At 41.9% G+C, this 25,917-nt stretch overlaps 1 protein-coding gene across 12 annotated transcripts in view; it reads left to right on the top strand.

Moving 5' to 3' along the window:
- BTRC (beta-transducin repeat containing E3 ubiquitin protein ligase) overlaps window positions 1–25,917 on the top strand; it is a 118,305-nt gene that overhangs the window by 48,324 nt on the left and 44,064 nt on the right. For 11 of the 12 annotated variants that reach the window (XM_040563148.1, XM_040563146.1, XM_040563145.1 and 8 more), the window contains one exon: window positions 10,497–10,586. In XM_040563148.1, the coding sequence (XP_040419082.1) occupies window positions 10,497–10,586 (90 nt within the window). Of the gene's footprint in view, window positions 1–6,633; window positions 6,653–10,496; window positions 10,587–25,917 lie in introns of those variants that run through there. The other variant, XM_040563150.1, reaches the window with a different exon arrangement.

The following is a 25,917-nucleotide window of genomic DNA, read 5'->3' as shown; positions in this document are numbered from 1 at the left end:
CCTTGAAGTCTGAGCTAGTCACAATATACCCAGGAAAATCAGACACATGGATTTGCCTTTCAGGAGAGTCAGTGACTCTTTCTAAGGAAATCTAGACTTCTGCTCTCAAGTTTTACGTTTTTCCAGTTGGTATTCATCAAGCTCTCTTCAGCCTTTCCTTCTGTTCTTGTTCCTGCCTTGTTTGTAGTATATTTTGTCTTGCTTCAGATCATGTGTTCAAGAATTTCAAAGCATTCTAGAACAATTAAGTTTTCCATTACCCTTGAAGGTGGATTTTCTTGGAGGTGTTGTCCAGGTTAATAACCTGAAAAATGACCGATATTCTCTTCTACATTCATATATGTGCCTCGTGGGTAGAAAGGAGAAAGAGTGGGCTGCTAAAACATATCTCAGCCTTTTATGTATAATAAAGCAAATTTCTTAGCAGTTCGTCAAAAGAAGACATTGTTCACAGCAAGGTGATTAGCTGTGTTTCAGGATATTGTTGAGATGCATCACAGCCCTCATCTTTATGCCCAGTCTTTTGTGTGGCCAAAATCCTTGGGTCTTCTGGTTGCTCTGTGGCACCTTAGGTGTTGAGAACAGTGTTTGTGGACAAGTTCAAGCTGTAGTCTTAAAGCAAGTACCATCTTGTCTAGATCATATGAGGTGGTTGCCCAAGATTTTGCGCATACGGTAGAAGGAATTTAGATTCGTTGTGTGGGCTTAAATAGAAACTACCAAAGCATTTTGGAAGCTCATATTGCTCCTTTTTCTCTATTAATGACGGACAAGAACCAGTTGGGAATTTTCCAACTGTAGGTGAAGAAATCAGACACAGATGCACGTGCTTTTTTCCTTCCTAATCAATGAGTAAAGTGATGCTTAATGGAAAGATCTGCATCTCCTAGAGGAAGGTATGCGGAGTGATTACCCTGTCTCACATCTGCGCATATTTTGTAAAGCTGAAAAGATCTGTCCTGCAAATGCTGTCAAAGCAGTAATACTCAAAAAGTGCTGAATGCGGTACTAGTACCTTAGTGGAAAGATGCTAACTTGGTAAATATTGAGTGTACGACTTCATATTTTCTGTCCCTCCCTTAAGACGCTGCTGGTAAAATTTCATTATTGGGAAATGTGGACCTACCTGCGCAGAAGAATTGAATGTGTATATGTGGAGAGAGGGGGAAGTCTGTCTATTTAAACAGTCTTTCTAGTGAAATTGTCCACATATTTAGTCATTTTTGATTAGTTAGCCATTAGCCATGGCCATAAATGTTTCCTTAGGTAGGTTTGTGGAACAGATGTACCAGAAGGTGGAGGTAATAAAAAGGTGCAATGGTTGCTTAAGCTTCTGAAGTTGTAAGCAGAGGCTGAAGACCCCCATAGCTTAGTTCTATGGACCTCTTACTAGGAGAAAAGCAATTTTTCTGGTGACTATAATGGTTTTTGTAGGAGGGTATCTTCAGAAGTCTCAACAAGTGGAGCCATGTCCTCAGCATGCTGGCAGGAGAAGGCATGGCTGCTCTGAGGTTGGTGAGGGGCAGCAAGGCAGAAGAGATGTGGAGATCAGCACTGGGAAAGGAGACAAGTACAGGCAATGAACTTGACACTGTGAGCTGGAACAGTAAAAAGATCTAAGCTATGACAGATTTGGAGGTACGGATGCAAATGTTCAGTTCTTGTTGAGTGCTCGATCTGACAAAATTAAATTTTGAAGGGGAAAACTGAAAACCACAGTATGAAAACAGACTTCAGAAAAAACAATGACAAGTGGCAAAAGTTTTTGGCAACTTTATTTAAGCTAACAAACGAATTTTCACACTGCAAAGTTATAAATTAATTTTAATAGGCTGATCCAGATGGTCCATTTGGAAAATGGATAGCTTGATCTGTTGAAAATTAAACTAAATTTATCTCTCTCATACTTCAAACTGAAGTAAGCGTGAGAAGAGTGCCCATTAAGTCCGGCTCATACAGATGGACCGGCAGGTCACACATGGGACTAATCTGATTCATTTTAAAAATAAATGCATGAGTTATTGAATCAGGTTCCTGTTTCAAGCCCTGCGTGTGACTGTGTGTGTGTGTGTGTGCGCCGCCCTTTCAAAGGGACTCGCAAATGCTTCAGTGCCTTTTTAACCTGTGTGTTTCCATTTTAATTCAACTTCCTTGCCAAAAAACATAATTAGTTTTCAGTGCCTATCAGTTAGTGTTAGACCCAAACACTAGATTGATTAGGTCAGGCATTTGTTATTTTAAGGGCTATGTCTCCATTCTTCATTTATGAAGAACACGAGCTCAATAGTCTTGGGGAGAGAGCCGGCCTTTAGAAACCGGGCAGGGGAAGCTCTCTGGGGGCCCCTCCAGCCTTTTAGCTTCTGGGTGTTTTTAACAGAGCCATGAATGCAGATTTGTAAATTTATTGCAGTGCCATCTGTTTTTTTTTTTTTTTTTTTTTTTGCAGGAACCGTATTATTGTTGGCTCGTATCTGTCTATTGTGGTGGTCACTCCCCGGGAGCTTGCCCTCATAGTCCCAAGGAAAGTGATGAATAGCGGGGGTCAACATGAATAGGTCACAGGGCAGCTGTCCGGGGCTGCCCTGAACTTGATTACCCCGCTGGTTTTTAAAGAAGATGGGCACAATGCAGCTTGTTTAAAACCCTTCCCTCCCTTCTCTTCAGCGGAGCAATAATGAAGTGCCTTTCGCCGCCGCGGTTTGTTCTGTGGGGGGAAGCCGAGGCAAAGGTGGCCTCGTGGGGAAGTGCTGGCAGCAAACAGCGAGCCTGCCGCAGCGACCCTCCTGCACGCCTCGCTTCGGACCCCGCTGTCTGTCTGCAGGCTTCCAGATGGACGTCTGGGGGAAAAAATCCCTGCCTGCTACCCCATTCAAACAGGCCCCGTAGCGTTTTCAAGATCTTTCTCCGTTAGCATTTTGGCACAGAGTATTACCTCAGTTCACTCGTATGGATTTGAGATCGTGTTGTAAAATTACATCTAGCTCCTCAAACATGCTCTAGGCACTGTTGCAGTGTTAAAGTAGAGGCACGCTGCTCTTAAGTCAATACACAAGCCAACTGGAAGAAGCAGAAAGCAGTCAGAGAAGGTAGGGCAAAGCAAAGCAAAGACAAAAAGCTGTTTGCTGGCGGCAGCAGCCTCATCCCGCTGCCTGGGGCACTTCTCCAGGCACACACCGAAGTTCTCCAGAAGTATTTCTGCTGTCCTCCCGATGGGGATGATTGCACGGTGGGGAGGAGTGTGGGGCTTCAGCTTCCTCCCTTCCCCAGGGGAGATGTCAAGGACGTACGTACCGGGTCTGTAATGTTAGCAGGGTTAGCTCATCTTTTACGGTATTAATGCTTGGTAGTAAGGAGCTGCTGCTTGAAAAGCCTTCCAAGCTTGAAATTGCTAGAGGCACATCCTGGTCTTACTTTTAATAATATTCTTTGGTTATATATTTATATATACAGATACACACACACACACATATATATATATATATTTTGTCTCAAAGAAAAGAGAAAAAAAATCATCTCCATCCCTCTGTAGCACTTCACGCATGTTAAAAAACTAGCCAACCTGGGTTGAGCTGGAGCCTGAGTTACAATGGGAATGCTGCCTTGTGGCAGAAAGGCCACTGGGCTCTTTCAGCAGTCGTGCTAATAGGAATCTGTCACCCTGCTGCATTTCTGCATTCCTCTGTAATTGAGTAAATTGCAAGTGTTGTCTACTCCCCCCTGCCCTTTGTGTCCGTGTCCACTTACCATCCGAAGAACGTGGGCAGTGATAAATAAAGCGCTGAACAGGGCTCTCAACTCTTTGAAAGCAGCGTGTTGCCAGCCCCCTAGTTATATTTCTTTAAGTGTTTATGTTTTTCTGTATTCTTTCTCTTGTGTGGCTGGAACCCTGGGGATCCGAAGCCATGAGAGAGGCCAAGAAGCTAACAAAGTAGCTGTCCCCTTGTTAGCTTGTTCCTTTCTTCTTTAAAAAACAAGATGAAAACCATCTGGCTCAGGGCATTACATTTTCCTCCCCCATGCACCTCTATAGATGAAGAGTTTCACCTGCAGTGAGGGTTTACATTGATTAGGGAGGGAGCAGTAATTCAAGCCTCCATCCACTTCAGTGGTACTTTGCAGTCTTTAAAGGTGCTGACCCATTGAGTTAAACTGTCAAGGGAGGATAAAAAAGGAGCTTCATCCCGGGAGGTAACAGCTGCCAGGTTTTCAACACCTTGCACGCTGCTGGAGAAATGTCACGAATTGTCAATGGGAAGAAAAATCGCTCGGCTGCCATCTTCCCTTAATGACGTGCCTTATAAAATGAAAGATTTAAGGGTTTAAAAACCAGCGAGTGGCTGTCAGGGAAAAGAAAAATCCGGAGGGATTTTGAACAATGGGGCCAACAAGATGCACCCTGAAAGACTGCGAATGCGGCATCCCAGTTGGAACAAGGGTTCAGATGGGGATGGCCAGTTTGGCGCAGTGGCACAAGAGCCAAGTGAAAGCAGCAGCACTGAAGTCTAATATCGCCGTGCCCGTATTAAAAAAAAAAAAGTCTGATTCATAAGCCAGTGAACTGAGAGAAGACATACTGTATTTCTGCTCTTTTGAGGACAATTTGTTTTCAAGCAGCTACCAGATGGCTAAATACCACGACATTTCCTCCTTCTTCTTTTTTCTTCTTTATTTTAACAAGAGATGTAGTTCTCTTTGCTCTTTGTTTTTGTTTGTTTTCGTGCTTTTACTTGGCAGAACAACCCTGTGGTGGTTGGGCATTGCGGTGTACTCTCCCCCCCCTCTTTGCCCTTATGCATTGATGGATGAGGAAAAAAAGATCTCCAGCTTAAATGTAATTTCAGATAACAGGTGGATTGGAGTAAGGTGCATTGTTTGTATCTTGAGTTTTTTTGTTTTAGGGGCTTTTCTTCTTTCCCTGTTTGTTTTAGGTAAGTCATTTTAATCGTACTGAGTAATTAGAAGGTACACACAGCCAAGGGAGCTTTGTTATGGTAATTGCTCAAAAAACCCACTCCCCAACTACCATTGCCATGTGTTGAGACACTTCTTCCCTCTAGTGGCAATATTAAGGACTCTGGCTTTCACAGTAGGCAAGGTGTAATTGCAATATGACAAACTGTGCTTTAGGGAAAATGCTGTGAATGATCTAGTTTTTGTGTTTGGCTGGTCTTTATTATGTCTTCTGGCTTTTTTGTGGAGACTACCCTTCTCAAAGACTGGACTCCAGATAACAAAAATTTAGTCTTAAGAAAAATAATTGCAGCGAATCATGGGGAATGTTTTACAGCTTGACTTAATTCTAGTCTTCTTTTTAATTACCTGTTTATAAAAACGTTTTTAAATTTGCTGAGATTACTTAATTCTTTCAGAAGAAGCACCTCATTTGAAATAAATAAATAAATTGCGTTTATTTTAAATAGTCCATGTGAAAGACCTTTAAAGGGTAATTAATGCAAGTCTCCTAAGACTCTAAGTAAGATGAAAGCGATCTTTCCAAATCTGCTGGAGTGATTTGTTTATATAACTTCCCACTTCTGCTGAATTCTTCTGAGTCTAATAACTTTTTTTCTAACCGTTTGGCAATTTGCGCTTAGCTACAAAAGCCCTTGTTCAAAAAGAACAGTTTAATAATCTTTTCCCTGAAAATGACTTGAAGGGAGGGTATGGGTTTTGTCTTTTTGCTGTGTTTTTATTAGTGTTATCTTTCTCTGATAAATCATGTAATTATTAACTATTGGGGGGGGAAAATCTTATTGAGCTCATGGGCTGCAGCTTCTATTAAAAAGTGGAGTTTTGTTCAGGGACTGGGGATTTGCTGGATAAATGGCCAAAGAAATGGATTGCAGTTGGCAGAAAAGCTGCACACACAGCTCTGCCTTGGGTTGGAGGCTTCAGGTTGGCATTGAGCGCTCATCCACAGCTACGCCGACACAAGGAGAAATGTTTACGTGTTTGTGTCAAAGAGCAGGATCGCACTTTCTTTAAAAAGAAAAATGTAACCAAAGACACTTACGGAATGAGATCGGATACAGCTCTATCTTTAGTGAACTATAGTCTAGCGTCTCTGTGGCATTTTAAGCCTTTGGCTGCGAGTGAATACCGCTTTGTGGTTCCCCTGCTTCTGACATGATTTGGGGTTGCCATATATCTGTAGGATTTTTTTTTTTCATTAGAGCTTGTTTTGCTATAGGGCTGCTTAACACTGTTCTCAAACGGCTTTTGCAAGGTTAAAGGAATGCAGCTCGGTAACAAGTTTGTGTCATTTTAAATATATACCTCCTAGTAAATAAGGAGGAGCCTTGCAATCAATCCCTTTTAGTGTGTTATATGTTTCACCTGACAACTAAACCCTCTATTGATTAACCATTACTTTGTTAGATAATCTCGTGTCATTGAAGCCTCTGTAAAAATTAAACTCTTTAAAATGTTTTACCCTAGCAGCAGTGCAAAAATTGAAAACTTGTTCAGAATTACAGCCGGCTTCCACAAAGAGGGTAGTTTTCACCAAACTGGTTTATGTTTGCATGCTTTATATGCAATATAAAAACATATTAAAGCACTCCAACGCAAAGCTATCTGCCTGTGGCGTTGAACCAGGCTACCGCTTCAGACTGCTTTTCCTTGGTGAAGAAACCTCTTATCTTGATGGAAGGTGAGGAGAAACTCGAACAGTTTTGGTGCAAGTTAGATGAGATTCATAAAAGGGTCGAGCTTTAAAGGTGAGCTGAGAAATTTGCTTTTCTGTGACTTGGTTCTGGTTTTGATTTTCTTGTTTTTCTTCCAGATTAGTCAGTGTTCCCATAGTCATCGGAGCCAATGAAGGGAGGTGCTCTGGTGTTGCAGTGTAACGTGAGACACCATCCAATGTTTCACCTAAATGTAGGGCTCTGCAGTATTATTTCATGATATGACAGTTAATCTGTTTTCAGTTCTGTCTTTTTCACTTGTAGCTGTTACTGTACAGACACAATACGACCATACCAGGTGAAACCAAATCTCCATGTACAGCAGTGATCTTGTGTCTTACTGCTGCCTGCAGAGAAACAGTAGAAGACAACCTCCACACTATATTCTTCCATTTTCTCATGGCTGGACTTTGTGAGCCAAACACAGCGTCTTTTCCACATTATCAGTAAATTTCCTTTGAGACCTGTTAAGTAGAGTGACATGACCTCTTTTTTTTACCCCTGGACTGTAAGAGAGAACTAGACTTCTGCATTTTTGCTTGAAGTTTTTTGGCTGAATTATAGAATATGCATGTTCTGTATCTCCTTTATTCATCACACATAGCTATTAATGCATTCTTCTGTGAGAGTATGAAAAGAAGAACAGGAGAACTGTACAAACATAGTAAGGGACGTTGAGCTGACAATCGCTGTTTGCGTGTTTTATTCTCAAATCTGCATCCCAATGGGTTGATTCCATTATACATACTCCTTTTAATTTTCTTTTTTTTTTCCCTGCTACTTTTATTGGGAAACAATGAGCTGCTGAAGGACTAAATGATGGGTAATTTGGTGCTTACGTAGATCTTTACATAACAAAACTACTGTGCAAAAGTTGGCTCTCACAACGAAAGTAAGTTCTTGTCTGCTTTCTGTGGCTGAAAAATTTGGGAAGGAGAGATTTTAATATCATTGGCTAGTGGTCCGAGGGCAGAGAGGTATTAACCTGGGAATGCCCAGCTCGATCAGCACTGTCAGTGGAAGATGCTGTATAGGGAGAGCAAAGAGGTCTGGCTTCTCTCTGCTCTCCATTCCCCTCCTGCTCCTGCAGCCTCTACAGCTGTTGCTCCAGGGGATATCCCTGCCAAGTACTCCATGGACGTGCTGTCCCTGAGTTTGTTTAATCCCCCTTTCTACTTGCTGATGTTGTTTCTCTCCATGGCATCCTGTGGCAGCAAGTTCTAGAAGTTCACTGCCTTCTACATCAGCTGTTTCATTTTCTCTGCTTTAAATAATGACATTAATGAAAAATAAAGCAATACAATGGAGGAATTATTTGTGTCTATATTCTGATGTACATCCAGCTTTTGAGTAGCAGTGTAGTGAGCTTCCTTCTCATAAAATTCTAATTTTTTTTTTAGTTTTGGCTTTATTATTTTACATAGTGTGTTTGGATTATCCACTCTTTCCCATTTGTATATCTGAGAGAAAGCCTGGTGTAAGTTTGGCTTTTAAAAAGCTGGCTTGTTACCAAGGTTTTTGCATACCTGTCCTGTGGGGAAAAAAAATGAAAAGATGTGAATTTGGTTCATGGTTCAGTTCATGAAGCTACAGGCTACCTTGTTTCTTTCAGTGAATGTTTTTGTGACTGAGCTTTCCATCTGCAAAGGGGAGTTAGTATTAGCTTTCTGTGAGTCAGGGCCTCATAAAAATTACGGTACATGCGAGGTATGTTGTGCAGAAACACTGCTACTGGAATTCTAGGAATGAGACTGCAAATGAGAGAGATCACAGATTTACAATAAATGGCTTAAATTACACAAATATAAAGAACAAACAAGGAACGTATCAACTCTCCAGTTTTTTCACCTCCAGAATTGTCTGAATGTCAGTGCAAAGCAGATGGCGTCAACTTTGCTGTCCACCAGTTGAGCCACTGCATCTAAGCCACAATTTAGGATAGTTTATGCTATCCTGATCTTTCTTCTGAAGAAAAAGTGCTGTGCATACCAGAGTGATGGTTTTATGACGTTGGCAAATATTTGCGAGAGGCTGAGTTGAGTCTCTCAGACTTCTGTTTGCTTGTGGCCTAATCCCAGTTTGAACCTAACCCTCCCCCGCTGAAAGATGCGCTCTGTTCGGCCACACGGCACTCCGACAGGGTTCGTGTGTTTGAATTTTTCAGGCTCTCCTTCTGGATCCAGAGTCAGAAATTGCTAGCTGGCTGCTAGTCGCAGCAGATAGCGATGTTAGGACTTGTAAGGAGATCCGCTGGAGCCAGGATGCTCTGCATTCCTGTCTGTCACTGGCAATTTTCTGGTTAGAGAGCTCACTGAGAAATAAAACGTAAACTGCTGGAGTGGTGGAGAAGATAAGGGGGTTTTGTGCTCCTTTTTGTTTCTGTTTCTTGATGGAGTTTGAAGGGGGTCTGTAAAGAAGTCCAGTGGAAGGGACTGTGAATCCCTGAATTTCCCCACGAGTGTCTGGACTGTGCCGGACCAGTACAGATCGACCCGAGACAGCAAACTGTTTGTCCGGGGTGGGCAGTAATGAATGCTTAATGAGGATCAGAAGAACTTTGGTGAATAATGTGTGATGCTTCCTGTGGTTATAAACACCCAGTTCCCATCGGTTGGTGCTTGCCATCCTTCTGAGCTGGAGGCTGCGTCAGGAACACTGCATTTCTAAATGTACCTCCTATTGCTTAGCATAACCCCCTTTAAACTCCCTGTGTTCTTGCATCAGATATCCTTTGCAACGTGTTCCTCTGCTCTGTTGGGTGCTGCTGCTGGCTGCTTCTTGCCCAGCCAGGCCTGTGCCAGGGGGATACAAAGTGGAGGATGTTTGTTTGGCACTCGGCACAGGGAGCACCGAACGAGGGCCTCTGGCTCTAATGGCACGGCTGTGCAGCAGAGGGAGAGGTTTAGGAGCCCTTGCCATGCCGGTGTTGCCTGCAAGTTTTGTGACCTTGTACAGGGCATATTTATTGTCTTCTGTTAGTACCAGGCCTAGCAAGGTAGTTTTTTTATCCAGTACTGGAGATCTTAAGTGCTACTGTCCTCTTCCTCCTCCTAAAAAAAATTGAGCTTCATCAAGTAGTCGTTGAAATGGTGTTGAAAGCAGGTCAGGGAAAGCCTCCATTAGAAATTCCTGAGTTTTTCAGACATCTTAGTTTAAATAGTCTAGTCATCCAAAGTTTGATTTTAGGCACGCTTAATAAGTACTGCCCTTAAAAGAGGGAGGGACTCTGAGTAACGTCCTTGGCAAAGACTCCCACTTGAACATCCCCTGTGCAGGACAGTGTATGGGTTAAGATAAAGTCATTCTGGTTCAGAAGAGCAAACTTCCCAAAATTGTGGAAATGAGATACAAGAGAGATGTGGTCTGCCTTTATTCATTTCCGATTATAACCCTTTGTACTGTCCCTGTGTGTTTTTACCCGATAAAGACAGGAGATGTTTATTAACATTTGCCTTGAGCTTTGGTAATGAGCGTACAGAAATCGCCTTTTCTTAGCTCTTTGGTTATGTAGTAGTTTTTAAAAGACTGAACAACTAAGATCAGATTTTTTTTTTCTTTTTTCAAATGAAAAGAGGAGAAAAATCTCTTCAATCTGTGTATCTCAGAACTATAAAACTGAACATCACTTTCAGAGAACACACATGCCCTCAACGTAGGTTTTTGCTGCAAACTAGTTTATTTTCGTTTGAAACTTTTACACCTCAGGAAAAAGGAAATGTGGTAGTGTTGTTGTGGGTTCTTGTGCCAAAAATGTGGCGCCTGAAAGAAAATTGTGTTCTTCTATTCATATCCATTTTAATCTTTCTGCAGACCTACAACAGCTGTGCCAGACTGTGCTTAAACCAGGAAACGGTGTGTCTAGGAAGCACGGCTATGAAGACTGAAAATTGTGTGGCCAAAGTAAGTAAAAGAACGTCTTTGGTTTGGAAGGTTTTTTGTTGTATTGTTCACTGTTATTCAAAGAAAAGTTCTTGTTAAAAATTACACTTCGAAAAAGTATTTAAATAGTAAGTATTTAAAGTATTTAAAAAGTAAGTATTTTGGGTAGGCTTTTCTGTCCTTCAGTGCAGAGTTTTGAGATGTGCTGTTTCCCTCTGGTGGAAATGATTACTTGAGTCCTGAGCTATCGGGACTGAAGGGTTCATTCTGCTCTACAAGTAATAGGCTTTTCCAGTGGCATGACCTATTCCTGCCATGTAATTAGCTGTGGCAACTTCAAGTGATAAATGATCCAGATACATGCTAAAATACTTCATGAGAACTCTTTATATCATGTTTAGGGGAGGGGGAGGAGGGCGATACGGCAGTTAGAAAATGGGTATCTTAATGCATCAGAGAAAAGACATTCCTTGAGAATTGTGGTAGATATGATCAGAACAAATGAGGTGCCACTAGCCACCCTCTTTTCTTAAAATTTAGCATAACTGCAGTAAAATAGGATACATGCAGGGTTGTTTGTGGGTGGAAAACATTTGAACCATGATGCAATAAGTATAAAAAGGCTGTGTGAAGGATCTGCTTAGCCTTGTGTAAGCTTCGTATTTCCAGTGAAAGGAAGTTTAGAATGGGCATGCAGGACAGATCAGTGCACTCAGCCATCTGTTACTGAAACCAGCTGGCATTTTGTTGCTCCTCTGTCACCACAACCTGACCACTTGAAAGCCTGTTTTCTCTTTCGTTTTTTCAGTTCCTTGATTTTCTTGAAGACCCTTTTTTGTTTCATGCTCTAAAGGTGCCTTGTCCCTTTGGGACCCATTTTTGTATTGACCTTTAAGATAATATCCCAGCTAAATCTTTGCTTTGGGATTTTTCTGGTGAAATGTGGATGTTTCATTACCTTCGTTTTCTGTCGGTGAATTGGCCATCATAAGTTTGTCGTGGTGCATGCAGGTGGCTTAGCACTTGTAAACTACGCTTGACGTGCAAGGTTGCCTTCCAGTGAGGAGGTACTTCAGAGGAAGGCTACCAGTCTTGGTACAAAGTGCTCATATTTAATATCCAAACCTCCATTCCTAGCTTAAGATCAATGGTATTGCACATTGCTTTCTAAGGCCCTTTATGATACGAAGTGGGTGAAACTCTTTAAGCAGCTCTTACTGAACTCTCTCAGCAGATAGAACCATTTTGATGCATGCCATGAGCAGCTCACAGCAAGCTAGCTAGAGCAAACCCACTCAACCCCATGTGCTTCACAGCACAGGGTCTTTCTGGACCTGATCACCTCACTAAGGAGCAAGGATGTGCAAGAAGTACAGCTAATTTAAGTCATGCCTCTTTTAACTTAAATGATATACCTTTAACATCCTAATGCCCCAAATAATAGACTCTCCTAAAGCATTGTTTTCAGTGGGGATCATGGTAAGAGATAGGGGTAGGGTTGGAGGTAGGAACAGTAAGACTTCTTTCATGTTATTGGGATGAATTTGAACCGTCATCCTGGAGGTGGAAAGGTGTATGTTCTTAAGTATTGCATCTATATGCTGTATGACTGTATATATAGTCATATCTACTGTATATACTGCTATACGACCATACAGACTATACATACTAAGCTATATGGTATATATATCCATATATATAGTCCGTATGAAATAAAAATACGGACTTTTCTGGGGATATATTTCCCCTATTATTAGCTTGTCTGGCTGTTACACCCCCTTCCCCTTGCCTTCTAAACTACAAACCACAGTGAAATAGGTTCTAAGAAATTTCACATTCCAGAAGTGTTGAAGCATTTAAAAATCCAGTTAGCTGGATGCAGATGGCTCAGTGATGGCATAGGCAAATGGCACAACTGTTAAATGTTCCCTCGGTGCAGGGCTTATACGGGATTTAAGGAGTTCAGAGGCCTTCTCCTAGCCTTACGCACATGGCGAGTTTTATCCTCCATGATTGATGTGTCTTAGGGCTTTGGACATTAAAATGTTTTGTCAAGGGGGTGAATGCTGGAAAGCGTAAGCGTGGGTTACTTTATCTGCAGCACTTTTCCAAAAGTATTATAGGGTTTTCGTTTATTTATTTTTGTTTAAAACTGGCAGTGAAAGACAAAAAGGATTACTATGGAAATTATGATTTACCTTTTCTGATTCTGCAGTGCAGCATCAGCCCTGACTGGGAATCACAGTGAGCGCTGTCGTGTGCTTGTCAGAACTGTCACTCTGCAAGAGACGAGGTTTTTTTTTCTGAAAACAGGATTTCTGATTCTGCACCTACTTACAAAAAAAGAAAATTGTGCTCTGTTATGATTACATTAATGCCATTTGCTGATCATGTGTTTGATGCTTCTGAAGTCTGTTCAAAGAATGATTTTTAGTTTCTCTTGAGGCCATGCACATCAATAGTGGGATATCTTTTTTTCAGACTGAAGCACTGCCCATCCATCAAGCTCTCTTGTTAATGAGTACTTCTGTACAGGACATTCAGGTGCAACCTACCAAGCTGACAAAGCTCAGCATTGTTTCTAAAACGGTGGAAAATGAAGTGTGTGTGTGTGTGTGTGTATATATACACACAAGATTTTCAAGTATGCAAAGTAGCATAGGGTTACTGGGTTTTCAACCACTCAAGGAGCTCTGTGTTAGTGAGTTAGTCTGCCCAGTCATCGGTATGATGCCAAGCTGACTGTCCACAGCCAGGTGCTCGGTGGTATTTGCAAGCCTGTGGATTATCTAGTTTTATTCAGGCATTTAAAAATAGAATATCCCGTTCTGATTAATCTTTGTATGTTGTTCTTAGCCTTGCTTTTCTGGTATGTTTGTCCTCTGAAACTCCCTTGTTGGGACTTGGGTGTATGTGGTTAGAAGCAGATAAGGCACAATAAAAATTGTTTCAAGTGTGCACATGTATTGACTGAAGAGGAGGGATCATAAATTAAAAGCTATATATATAGGTGCACAGATGTCACCTGCGTGATCTGTAACAGCGGGTCTTTCATCCTCAGGAGCTCTTCCATTAATCTTTTGGCATGTTGCTGCCCATTGCCTTTGAGTGATCAACAAGTGTGATGTATATTTAACCTAATGGCTTTAAAAAGTAAATGTACTTTCTAATTGTGTTTTTACATATGTACACACAAGCACAAATCCTCCTGCTTGTCTCTTTAGAAAGCACAAAATGTTTGCAAGAGGATTTCTTGTTACGATGCTACTGGTGTGCAACCACAAGCGGATGGCTTTCTCAGAAATTCATGCTAGGTGCTTAAATAAGGTAGAAATGTAGCATGAGCCTGAGCTCCAAGGACAGGGTGTTTGGTTTTAATGAGGCTTATTGAAAATTGGCCAAATGAGCATCTGTTCCCATTGTTTATTCCATATTTTGCAAGCCAGTATCTTCAGGCCAGATAGTGGTGTTGGTGTGCGTTTCAGCCTCAATTAGAGAGGGCCACAGTTAAAAACCCCCTGGCATCTGGTCTGTCCCTAGGACTCCTGTGATGCTCCTGGGTGTGCAAACAAGTTTCTCTTCTGTTCTGTACCTGGGACCACTTGCTTTCTGTGGTGACCTTCATGCACTGCTCTGCAGTGAGGGAGGCTCTGACTGTCTCCAGTCTCCTTGGCCGAGTCTTTGCTTAGATGGATTATGTATGTTCTTGTTCTCAAAAGGAGGTCTTGCCTTTTTACCCTTTTATAATGTGGGCTGTGTTAGGTTTGAGTTTTGCTGTTCACTTGGAGTCTGTTGGATTTTGTACTTTCTTGGATCTTGGAAATAACCTGATTCAAAGTGCTCTTTTCTTTCCCAGCAAGAGATTAGTGTATAGTTGATGTTATGGGGTTGTACAGCCAATACGCATTTCCTGTATTTGTTAGATAGGACTTCACTTTTTATTAACTAATGCAGTCAGTTCCACTTTGTCTGCATCTGCTATGTAAGGAAGTGTTCTCATTTTGTACATATATTTCTTTCCTATATGTGCAAGAAGCAGGCAACCTATGGCATACGAGCCAAAGACAGCACGCACGCCTTTTAAATGGCACACAGCATCCCCTGGTTTCTGCTTAGATCTGAGCTCAGCAGCAGCTGGGAGAGGTTCTCTGTGTCTTTCTTCAATTTCGTTCACCTTAGATAAAGAAAAAGGCCGCTGAGCACTCCTTGCTACCCACATATGATCACTGGTCCTGCCTCTTTAGGTCCCAGCTAACCAAGAGGCTTCTCAGGTCTTTGCATGAAGCATGCTGTGCCTTTTAGGGAATTCTTGATTGCTCTTTGTTGTACTTTAAACTTTGCATTCTGTAATGGTTACACTATTGAACTAGGAGTACAGAAGGGGTTCACACTCTTTATTTCCAGCACTGCGACTTCATTCTCCCTGGCCTTGATGGCTCTTCTTGCTCCTTTTTAAAAGTGAATTGAATAATACTCTCCTTGCAGGAATGCTGTGAAATTTGACTGTATGATGCTTTTGAGATCCTTGGATGAAAAGTTCAGCATAAGCATGCAGTAATGTGCTGTTTGCAGTATACAGGGGAACAGAGCTATGTCCTGGTCAATTCAGAAATGCAGAACAAAGCCTGTCACTTCAAGCATGCTACGTGAAATTTTCTTCAAAGATGCATAGTATTACTTAGCTGTAGCTACACTTCTACATTAAAGGATGATTCCATAAATCAGGGAGCGGTGGAAGTAGCTGGTAATTGCTGTCTGCTTTCCTTTGTGAGTTCTTTCTGCATCACTACTTCAGAATTTTTAGAGTAAGAATAGTCTGCACAATAATAATAACATCGAGCTCAGAATTTTTATATGAATTCAATGGCAAAACCACAAGTACTCTTTAAAAAACTGACATTTAGGGTTCCAGTTTGGCAGTAGGACAAATGGATCTGAAGAGTGTCCCTCTTGTACTCTCAACTCCCTTTATGTCACAGATTGATGGCTTCTCTTTCCTGAGTGTCCCTGCATTTACTTTGCATGAACAACTCAAGCCAGCTCGGAGATCTGTTGTGATACACTGCTGAGTTGGTATATCTTCAGATAATGTACACTTTTCCAGTGCTTCTGAAGCCTTTCCAGTCCTTGAGATCGATACGTGTCATTTTACATGTCTGTTCCAGGTATTTTCTTCGTAAAAGAGGGTGGCGTGAATGGCTTGTATTGTAGGGACATTGCTGAGGGTTAGTTAATGTTCAAAAGGTGCTTTAAAACGTGAAGTCCAGCACTGAATTCTCAGTATTTAGACAGCACAAGCAGAATACAGAATCAGGGGTTTATCTAAAAGCTTTGACCTAATGCTGATCTTCTTTCATAGCAATATGTCTACTTTCACCTTAATTGTGAGTTTCTAATTTTTTATTTTATTTATTTTTTTAGGTCAGGACAGTCTTTATGCTTTAGCTTCCCCTCAGTCTAATAACCTTTTTGCAAATGACTGAGAAAGAAATGTGATATTCTGCTCCCCCACCCTACCCTACCATACACATTCTCCAGATTTTGATAGACTTGTTTTATTTATTTCCAAAATTATATCCGCAGGAAACAAGCTGTTTAAATTCAGATTATGCTGAAGCAAAATGGTCCTGGTATGAGAAGCAACGTGCTGTTTTATGAGCGCAGAGTCCCTTTTCTCATAACTGATTGATAGTAAATATTTTCCTGAAGAATTATTGCCAACCATGAACAGTGCAACTGTTTCACTTTTTTTTTTTCCGTGCTACTTGCTGTACCAGCCATTGTCTGTAATTAAGATCTACAATTCACAATGCAGACGTTTGCACTTCCTCTGGGTCTGAGCTATTTATAAGGCATTTCAGCTGTTCAGAGTTTCTTTTGAGTGTTAAACTACATGTAAACAGGCTTCTTTAGTCTTCAGTTATGCAAACTCTATGCTTGTCATTTCTGCTTCTTTTCCCACCCGAAATGACTCTGTGTGTCAATGAAGCCACAAATTAAAAAAGAATTACACTTGTGTGTGTGTTTTTTTTTAAAATGAAAGAGAGACTTTGAAGAAATATTACTATAATACTTACTTCTCATAAATTGCTTTATAGCTGAGGGTCTCTAAGTGCATTCCAGAGATCAGTTCTCAAAGCTCTGCAGTAAGGATGGGCATGTGATATGAAAAATCTTGATATGAAGAATTATTTCCAAATTGCAGTCAACTTGATGGAGATGTTTTTACTTTTTGGAGGCCTGGGTTCGGAATCTCGAGAAGGAAAATTGCATTACTGTGAAGCTGAGTTCAGGAAATCTTGAAGGGGCTCCCATACAGGTCTTAGAAACTCCCTCTCAAGTTTGACTGGTCACAAAGAAAAACTTTTTCATGATGATGAGCATCATCTGGAATAGGTTGCCTGTGGATGCTTTGCAGCTTCTTCCATCCCTGGAGGTTTTGAAGCCCTAAGCTACCTGATCTGCCCTCATAACAGACCTTGCTTTGAGCAGGAGGTTGGACTGGAGAACTCCCGAAGTCCCATCTAAACCAAGTTCTCCTATAATCCTCCACATATACAGATAGTGAAGATGTAATATAAAACTTTCAAATTAGGAAACACCTGGCATCCTTAATCAGAATTGCCCTGCATGTTTATTGCGTGTATTGTCACATGTTGTGCTTCCACCCCAAATGTTTGCTGTGTTTTGGTGATCGATAGTCTGCATGAAGAGTTACAGTCTTGGGGTCTTCATTCCGGTCCTGTCACATTAAGCTTGTAGGGAGTGTTCACCAGGATAAGAGTATGAAAACCAAAATTGGCTCGCAGTTTTTTAGGGAGCTTTTGTGGTGGAAATATGAAACACTTTGGAATCCAAATCCTTGATGGATTTAGTGGTAAACTGGCAAAGGCACAGAGAAGCATCACTTCTCAAGTAGTCACCTGCAGCAGCAGCACCCTCAGATCGTAGGGCAAACAAACACCATCATCATGACCTTACCTAGACATGTCTTCTGTATTTTTCAAAAGCAAGAATTTAAAAAGTTGTTTGAAAAATAAGTCCAATTCTTGTGCTAAAGCTTGGGATGTGAAATGCTGGAATGATCATTTCGTACCATAGCCCGCCGCAGGGATGCCACTGGTGTGGCCAAGCGTCACGTTTCAGAAGGTGAAACCAGCCCTGAGTTTAGCCCAGCAGAAGAGGTGACAAAAAAGAGCTCGTTTCTGTAGCCAGATCCAGATTAATGGTAGGCTCCAACGTCTTTGCTGTCGGGAGCAGACAGGGAGGGGAAATGGCATGAGGCGAGTTCATCAGCAGGCGTGTACTGCAGCATTGCCCACTGATGCATGCCGGATCACCCGCACGCCGAGATCACATGGCTCCTCCAAAAGTCAAACGATCAATTCGCCTCGTTTTGGCTCTGTACTTAATGCACAAACAGTGCGATCTGCAGGGCTGTAATTGCATTGTTAGGGCCAAGGAACAAGCCTGTGCCTTTTCAGCAGACAGCTGGCAGGGAAAGAGGCATGTTGTTAGGAAAGAGAGAGGCAAGGCAAATAAAATTACTGCTAACGCTCAGAGATCGGCAGGAGTCCTACTTGCCTAATCTTACCGGTGGGAGCAAGCGGCTGTTGTAATCCAATTATAGCAGCATAAGCAATTTGTTAGACACTCCGCATAATGTAACAATTTCCCAATAAACTCTGACTTGTAATAACGTCGGCAAGAGCCCACATAAATCTGCCCGAATGGTGGGGGCTGGAGTGTTCGGCTGGGGGCTTGTAATTTGTGCCATCAGCACGTTTCGTGGAGTGTGGTGCGGTGCAGGCTTTCAGTGCAGGAATTTTAAGGAGAAAAGCCTGGCACGCCCCTCCAAGAGGAAACCATTAGCAAGGGTCACAAGAAACACCAAACGAAGCTGGGAGGCAGCTTTTGCTGGGAGGGAGGAAAAAATCAACCCCCAAATGCAAGGCCCTAGCTGATGAGGGTTTAAAAATGTTAAGAAAGCAGTACTGCAAATTGTAGTGTTTTAAATTACAGCAGGGGGAGGAAGGGGAAGTAGAATTACATCTGTTTTGGAGGGGGAGGGAGGAGAGTACCCTTCCTTATATTTAATCCGTTTAAATATTAAAAAAGAAGCTCAAGTATTGAAAGGGATGCTCTTCGCTTACCAGACGGGGAAGCCACAGATCCTGTCCTGAGCAATTCATAATCTACAAAGGGAAAAATTAAACCTTTTCTAGTATCCAGTTACTCTCCCGTTGTCTTTCTTGCAGCTCCTAGCTGGCTTCATGCATATTGGCACAGCATCTTGATGATGTGTCTGAGAGATAAAACGTAGGTCTAGAACCATTCACTTTGAGCATACCCCAGTGAATTTAACTTTTTTGGCACAATGATGAATGTCCCCTCTGGTTCATGCAGATCTACACAAAGAGCTAATCTAATTTAGATATTATTTAAAAGTAAAATCAGTCTGCTGCGCTCTGCCTGTCAGTCTTCGAGCACATTGCGAGTTACAGCATTGTAGACTCCGGTTTAAGGTTTATGTTTAGCAAGATTTAAGGTACCCTATTTCTGTTAATCCTTCTATTTAGCATTTCCCTTTGCTAAGATGCAGATAGGCAGCAGCCAAAATAATTTAGGTCCCTTTATACACAGCATAGAGACTGTCAGCGGTCCAGGATTTTGAATGTAGCTTTACCACTGCTGCAGTGTAAAAATGCCTGACTTCATCGCGCTAACAATACTTTATTCATTTCTTAGCTATGGGATCCTGCGAAGCTCCAGCGTGGAATGACATTTCTGCTCTGACTCATTCCCAAGTTGCGGCAGCACGATGCTTTTTCGTAGGGGAAAAAGAGTTTCCCGGCTGTACAAAACAGTTTCCCTTATCATTCAGAGCTCCTGCTCTCAATTGCTGTGTTTTGATGCTGGGCTCCACAGGCTCCTTTGCTTAGCAGAACAAAACCCAAACAAATACCCCAACCCAAATCGTTGACCTTGTACGTACAGCTCCCACAATTATGCCCATACCAGCTTTGTCTTGGCTGTATTACAATATTTTGTGTGATTCGGGGGTGTATTTACATATTGTACCTGTCGTGCTAGGGCTGAAATGATTTAATTTATTTAAACTGTAAAATAACGGGAGATGTGCAGGCAGGCTGCTGCATATTTTGCCCTTCTTTATGTGGAAGTCAAGCCTATTGTTCATCTTCGCTGTACGCCAGCGTATCAGGATAACAGGCTGAGACAGCACGTCTTGCCACAAGTATCCTAATAAATATTTTCTTTCAACATAAATACGCCCAAAAAAAGTGTGTTTAAACAGGGCAGGTATTATCTTAGGGTACAGAAGCCGCATCAATAAACCGCAGCGCTTCTAATAAAGCCACTCAGTGTCTGGGTTTAACTAATGGCTGATTTTCACGGCTTTGACAGTGAGCTGTGTGCGTTATTTTCTCCTGATATTGTAAAAATAATGAGAGCAAATTAGAACAATCAGTTTACCCAGATAGCTGCTGATTGGAGGTGATGGGCAATATGGCAGCAGGTAATCCATCTTCGGGCTTCTGTCACATTAACTTCAGCAGCGTGGAAAAGATCAGGCGGAGCGAGCGGGAATCCTGCCCAATCAGAAAGGCGAAATTAATGAGAAGAGCATTGTTCTGTGATCAACCTTTTAATTAGCAAGAGTGGAGACGGAGGGAGTGATGAAGCTGGCAGCACAGCTGCACAATGCTGGGCATGTTTTCGGCGAGGGGGAGGAAAAACACGGGTTTTAAATTACCCCTTCTGTGCTCCCTGTACACCGGCAGTGTGTCTTCATTCGAAACCCCTTAAAAGATCTTAATAAACAGCCGCATCCAGGTTAATATTGCAAACGTGGCTGTTACTAATGAGTAGTTTAGAAGTAGGTCCTTTCGGGGGTCATTTAGGAAAATGTTGATCACTGTGTAAAAAAAAAAAACAGGAGAGAGAGAGACAGGGTTTGGTGTTGGATTTAAAGTTTCACTGCATCAAGGAAAGAAGAGGAGGGAGACGGATAAAATTAGAGTAAGGGACTGCCTGTTTTATTACTCCCCTCCTTATTTAGTATATGTTTGAAATAAGATTCCTTGGCATATATTTGAAACGAGACTCCTCAGTTAAAAATACTGTGTATGCCATGTGTCTTTCAGCAGCAAAAAAGAGGAGAGATCAGATACTGCGTTGGTTTCCTAAGGCTCCTTTTCTCTTTTATTTATTTATTGTTTGGTTTGGGTTTTTGCCCCAATATTTTTCAGTTTATTCACTTACCACCAAATTATAATTTGAAAGGTGTGGCAGCTGTGTTTGCTGAGAAGATTGACTTGATTGTTGTTTTTTTTTTTTTTTCTAAAGGTTTGATAAAATAGCAGTTTTTTCAGGTATAGTCTAAAATCATGAATGGTAATTACTGACTGTCAGATCTGAACAGCAGTCTTTCAAAAACTGGTATTTCTGTAAAGGGAAAAAATAACGTGGAGGGAAGAGTGATATCAGGGGGTGACTTCTGGGAAGGAAAATCAGAAATGCTATGAAATCATATTCATGGTTGCAGTGCAGAGGAGTCCAGCTACTTCTGATTAACATGGTTCTTGGTCTTCCTTCCTTGCTCTCTGCGTTGTTTTTTCAGGCATCACCTCTCTCCTTCCCTGTAATCGCCAAAGAAGTTTTAATGGTTGAAGACCGAGGCTCTGTCACTGTGCACGGCAGTGCCTGTGCTGCTTTTCGTTCATTTTTCCCATCAGGATGCTCGCGCAGGCTGCCTCCGCTTCTAGGTATCCCTCTTCTGACACTGAAAAGCCAGTGAAACCGTTGCAGTTGGTGAGAGAAGCCCAAAGCTGGTGTGCTGCACCCAGCTAGGTGTGCGGGCTGTGCCTGTGGCTCCCCTGCAAGTGCTTCCTCAGCCGCCAACTTCGCTTTGCTTACTTGTAGGTAGGGAGCAGGAAATCAGATGTGCAGGAAAGCAGGGCTTGTGTGGGTTTTTTATTCGGTAATTCCAGGCAGAGCTCCCCATCTTCGGTTAGCGTGGTGTTTTGAATGGTGTTACAGTGATGGAACCTCTTCCCTTCCCCTCCTATAAAAACTGGGGGAGGTTAGTGAGAATTTGGTGATGTCCACCTGGTTTTTATAGCTTGAACGACATCTCTGCAAAAAGTTAACCTGATAAATCACAGGCCTTCTGCACTATCTAAACCAATTGCATTCGTGGTATAATCAGTAGTGTGGCTTACCCTTTTGGCTTAAGGTTGTCTAATATTTTGCTTCATAAGAATCAGTTTCAGTTGTTTATAACTGTGCTACTATTTAACCCTTTGAAATAGAATTTTATTTCCAGCTCAATCTGCTTCCCCTGCTCCCTGCAGCCTGAGGCAAAAATGAAGTTTGCTGTGGGATGAACAGTATTCACTTAACGAACAGCTGCTCAATATTTTATTTTATTCATGTTGTTTGTTCGGTGCCTCAGGCTGTATTTATTGCGTGCCTTTCAAGCCCTGGTCAGAATATGGAAATACGAACTTCCTCCTGGGGCTTTCCCTGTAGTCTGAGTGCTTCACAAGCCTTAATTAATCCTTCCAGTCTTTCCTGGGACAAGGGCTGGACTCATAGCATCCCTTTTTGTGGAGAAGTTCTAAAGTTCTCTTACGACTGAAATCCAGGAATGAATCACTTTATTTATAATAAGCAACAAGGCCTCACGGGAGGCATATTAGATGAGGAATTAAGGCTCCAGATTTGGAGGCATCTTTTGTCTTTGTCCTATTCTGCTTTTCCATCTCAGTCCTTCTGTCTGTGAAACGGAATAACGCTGCTTAACGTTTCCTTGTTGGATGTTTGGGGATCTGGAAATGTGATACCAGCGGAAGCATGTTTTGTACATGAGCATTACGAGTGTTTACATACACCTCATGCTGATTTGAGCTCCACTCCTTTGGCACTTTCTCTCTTCTCCAGGTCTGCCTGCATTTTGGGAAGTGTTAGACACGTCTTGGGAAGCTGGTGCCTCCCAGCCACCAGTGGTTGCAGTCAGGTTTGCAATGAGATGCAGTCCTCATGGGAGGCAATGGCAATGTCTTAAGAAAAAGTGGTCACTTTGTAAACCAATCATTTCTTCTTCTTCTTGTTGCATAAAACACCAAAAGATGACAAAGCTTTTTTCCCCCCCCCCCCCCCTCTTTTAATAAAACATAAAGTCAGGAAAATATTCCACAGCTGCTTAAATCAATTTGTCAGCTCCCTAAGAGATTCCCTTGTGGGCTGAAAGCAAATGGCAAATTCCTGCCCAAAAGTAATCTTACTGCAAGAGAATAACAGGAGAGAGGCGATGTGTTGCAGAATTCCCAGCCTCCTGACACCTTAAGTATGGAGCCGCCACCGTGACTCTGTAATGGGATGTCCCAGCATGGGGTATAATATCAGAAATAGTGTAAATATGCCACGTGTGAATTAATAGGCAGCCTACAGACTGCTAGTGTTTACATACATGTTAAAATGAACATACAGCAAATCTTTATTCTTTATTAACGTAATATGATCTGTTTTTTTCATGCTTCTGGTGAGGTTTTGTAACTGGTTGATTTTATCAGCATTAGGAGTTCTTGGTGGTTTTTAGAATCCTATTTTCTGTTAATTTCGTTTAAAATGTTTTATGTATTTTTTCACATCCATTTCTCTATTTTTTGCATCTTCTCAGTGCAGTTTTCCAGCCTCTCTCTTCCCAGCCCTCCGCTCTCCCTGCTCTGTCCCCGTCTCAGTTAAGACCTGCTTCCAGCCTGGGAGAAGTCCTTCTCTAGGATGTTCTCCTTCACCGTTTTTGCCTGATCGTTCTAGAGTTTTTCTCTACCGTATTTCATGATCAGAGCTATGTGTAGAGTGTTGCTGCTTCCTGCCTTCTGCCCGAGGCTCAGTCAGCTTAGGGAACATTCCTGTAAGCCTGCAACACCCTGAGAAGTAGCTGCAGAGTGTCTCAGAAGGAAAGGAGTGGCTTAGCCAGGATCAGATGGAAGCCTGAGGACAGCCAGGAGTAGAAGTAGCCCTCTGGCTCCGCTGACAGTTCAGTCCTGTGCTTTAACAGCAAGTTCGCCTTTCCGAGAGGTATGTGCTCGCTTTCTGGACTCCCCCTGGTTTTCATCACAAGTTCAATAACCATCATCTCTCTTCTTCAAACTCTCTCTGAAATACTCCTCATATGACTGTAACTTTCCGACATCAGGACCGACCTAAAAGGGAACCCCACAGAGCAATATGCCTACTGTAAAGCTGGCGATGACCCGAGGCCACCACAAAGGCTTTGATATACAACCAGGTTCTCAGACAGGGCTGTGTGTGCCCTGAGGACAATACGGCCCCATTGGCTTCCCTGATCCAAAGCGACCCTTACCCGGTGAGGACTCTTCTGCAGAGAGGGAGCGTTCATCTTTGAACAAGCTACTCAGAAGCCCTGCACAAACTCCTTCAGGGCATGCTGCAGGGCAGAAGGAAGATAGATGCCTATCGATCATGTGTTGCTAGTTGACAAGCCAGCCTGGTTTGGATCTGATAAAGAAAATCATTAAGTAATTAGAGCCTATACTGGAAGAAATTTTCACAGAACTCTTCCCTCTCTCTCCCTCTGCCCTGCAGCTTTCAAAGAGCTCCCACAACCTCAATAAACACATTGCTAGAAACAAACACTCTGGCAAGCAGGCACACACCAGACTGCGGTTAAGTAACAAAAGTTCCCAAAGTGTTTCACCTAAAATGTCCCCAAGCAAGATGGTAGACTCCATGGATCCTATACCCATGCACTTTCTAGAATATTACATGCTTGGTCCAACACAAAAGCCTCTCTGGATACTGTTCATGAAACCTGTTTTTATTCTGTATTAGAATTTTTCCTACCTCCATCTAAACTCTCTCTGTGTTTTGCTTATTTCAGTTATCCATTTCTTTCTGTGCTCTACAAGGACTGGCAAACTTTCCACTTGCTGTTGACAGAACACTAGCAACATTTTCTTTGCAATTTCTTTCTATTTTTAACAAAATAGGTTAAACCGGGTCAAAATTTTCAGACTCTTAGCTTAGAAGATTTTGTTTGTGTTTGAAAAAGTAATAGCAAGGTTTGTATATCTAAAGTGTTTTTTTCCCCCAGCTATATAATCAATATTACCATTCCCCAGAAATCCTTCCTCACTTAAAAATTATAGTACTATCTTTTTATAGGCAAAGCACATTTAAAGTTCAAAAGAGACAAAGTTTTTACATGATTTTAACCGTCCCCTTTTCCATATAAACAGTATGAGTCAACATGTGATACAGGGCAACTTTGTTTCTCAAGTTATGCAATGTGGTATCTGATCTATCAAATGTAAGTACATTAAACTTTTATGAATAATGTAAAAACACAAGGAGAGCATTTGTTTAGAGACAAATCATTTAGTGAGTTTAGCTGTTAAGTTTTTAATAGGCAGTTATTCATAAACTATTACAGAATATAATTTCTCTTTAGAGAGATTAAAAAACCTTACCTGTACTAATGAAATCAATGCGTGTATTAAAGTGCTGATCCCTAAAACATACCTTGTTCCCATGGAAGGGGGACAGAGAAATGTGAACTTTGAGGTTGCATGGATAAGTTATAGGTCAGGAAATGGGAGCGTCACTGTTGAGTCTGCAGTCTCATCTCCAATGCTGTTTAAGAGAATAAAACAGTTTTAACTGGAGAACTTGATGTCTTACCTTCAGTTTACTTCCAAATACGTAATAGTCTTTACCTTCATTTCTGACCGTTTGTCACCACAGTAACTTCTTTGGATCAAGTAATGCCAGTTAGAATCCCTTCTGATTTGAAAGACCAGATCAACAGGCTTCAGATCCTGTCCTCGGTTGGAGTCACATTTACCTTCAGAGCTTCCTGATATTAAATTAAAGAATTCTTCATCTTATGTGGGACCTGAAGTGACTCAATGTCAATAGTCTGGAGGTCAGACGCTCGCCTGAATCATTCTGTCTCTTGCAGCAGATCACCAGCAGCTGACAGGCCAAGTGGTGATCCTGCTAGTGGTAAGAATTGATTTGGAGTCCTGCTGGGCTCTAGCTGGTACCTGTCTGAGTTTTTGCTCTTTGTGGTTCCAACAATAATCATGAAATGCCTGAGAGTGTAGGAGTGTGTGCCAGATAGCCATTGCAACCTATGCTTAGATAGCTGATCAGTTAAAGGCAGAAGCTAGCAGAGACAGCAGCAAAGTTGTATCTTTTCTTCTAACTATAGAGACAATAGACGATTATCTCTGGAGACAGTAGAGTTCATAGTCACTGCAGCTGACTGCCCAGCAGGTCACAGCCTAGTCTTTCCTGTCAGTGG

This window comes from Cygnus olor, chromosome 7 (assembly GCF_009769625.2).
Source record: "Cygnus olor isolate bCygOlo1 chromosome 7, bCygOlo1.pri.v2, whole genome shotgun sequence".
In the NCBI taxonomy this organism is placed as follows: domain Eukaryota; kingdom Metazoa; phylum Chordata; class Aves; order Anseriformes; family Anatidae; genus Cygnus; species Cygnus olor.
Note: the sequence above shows the minus strand (reverse complement) of the source record. Positions and strands in the feature narration are given on the sequence as shown.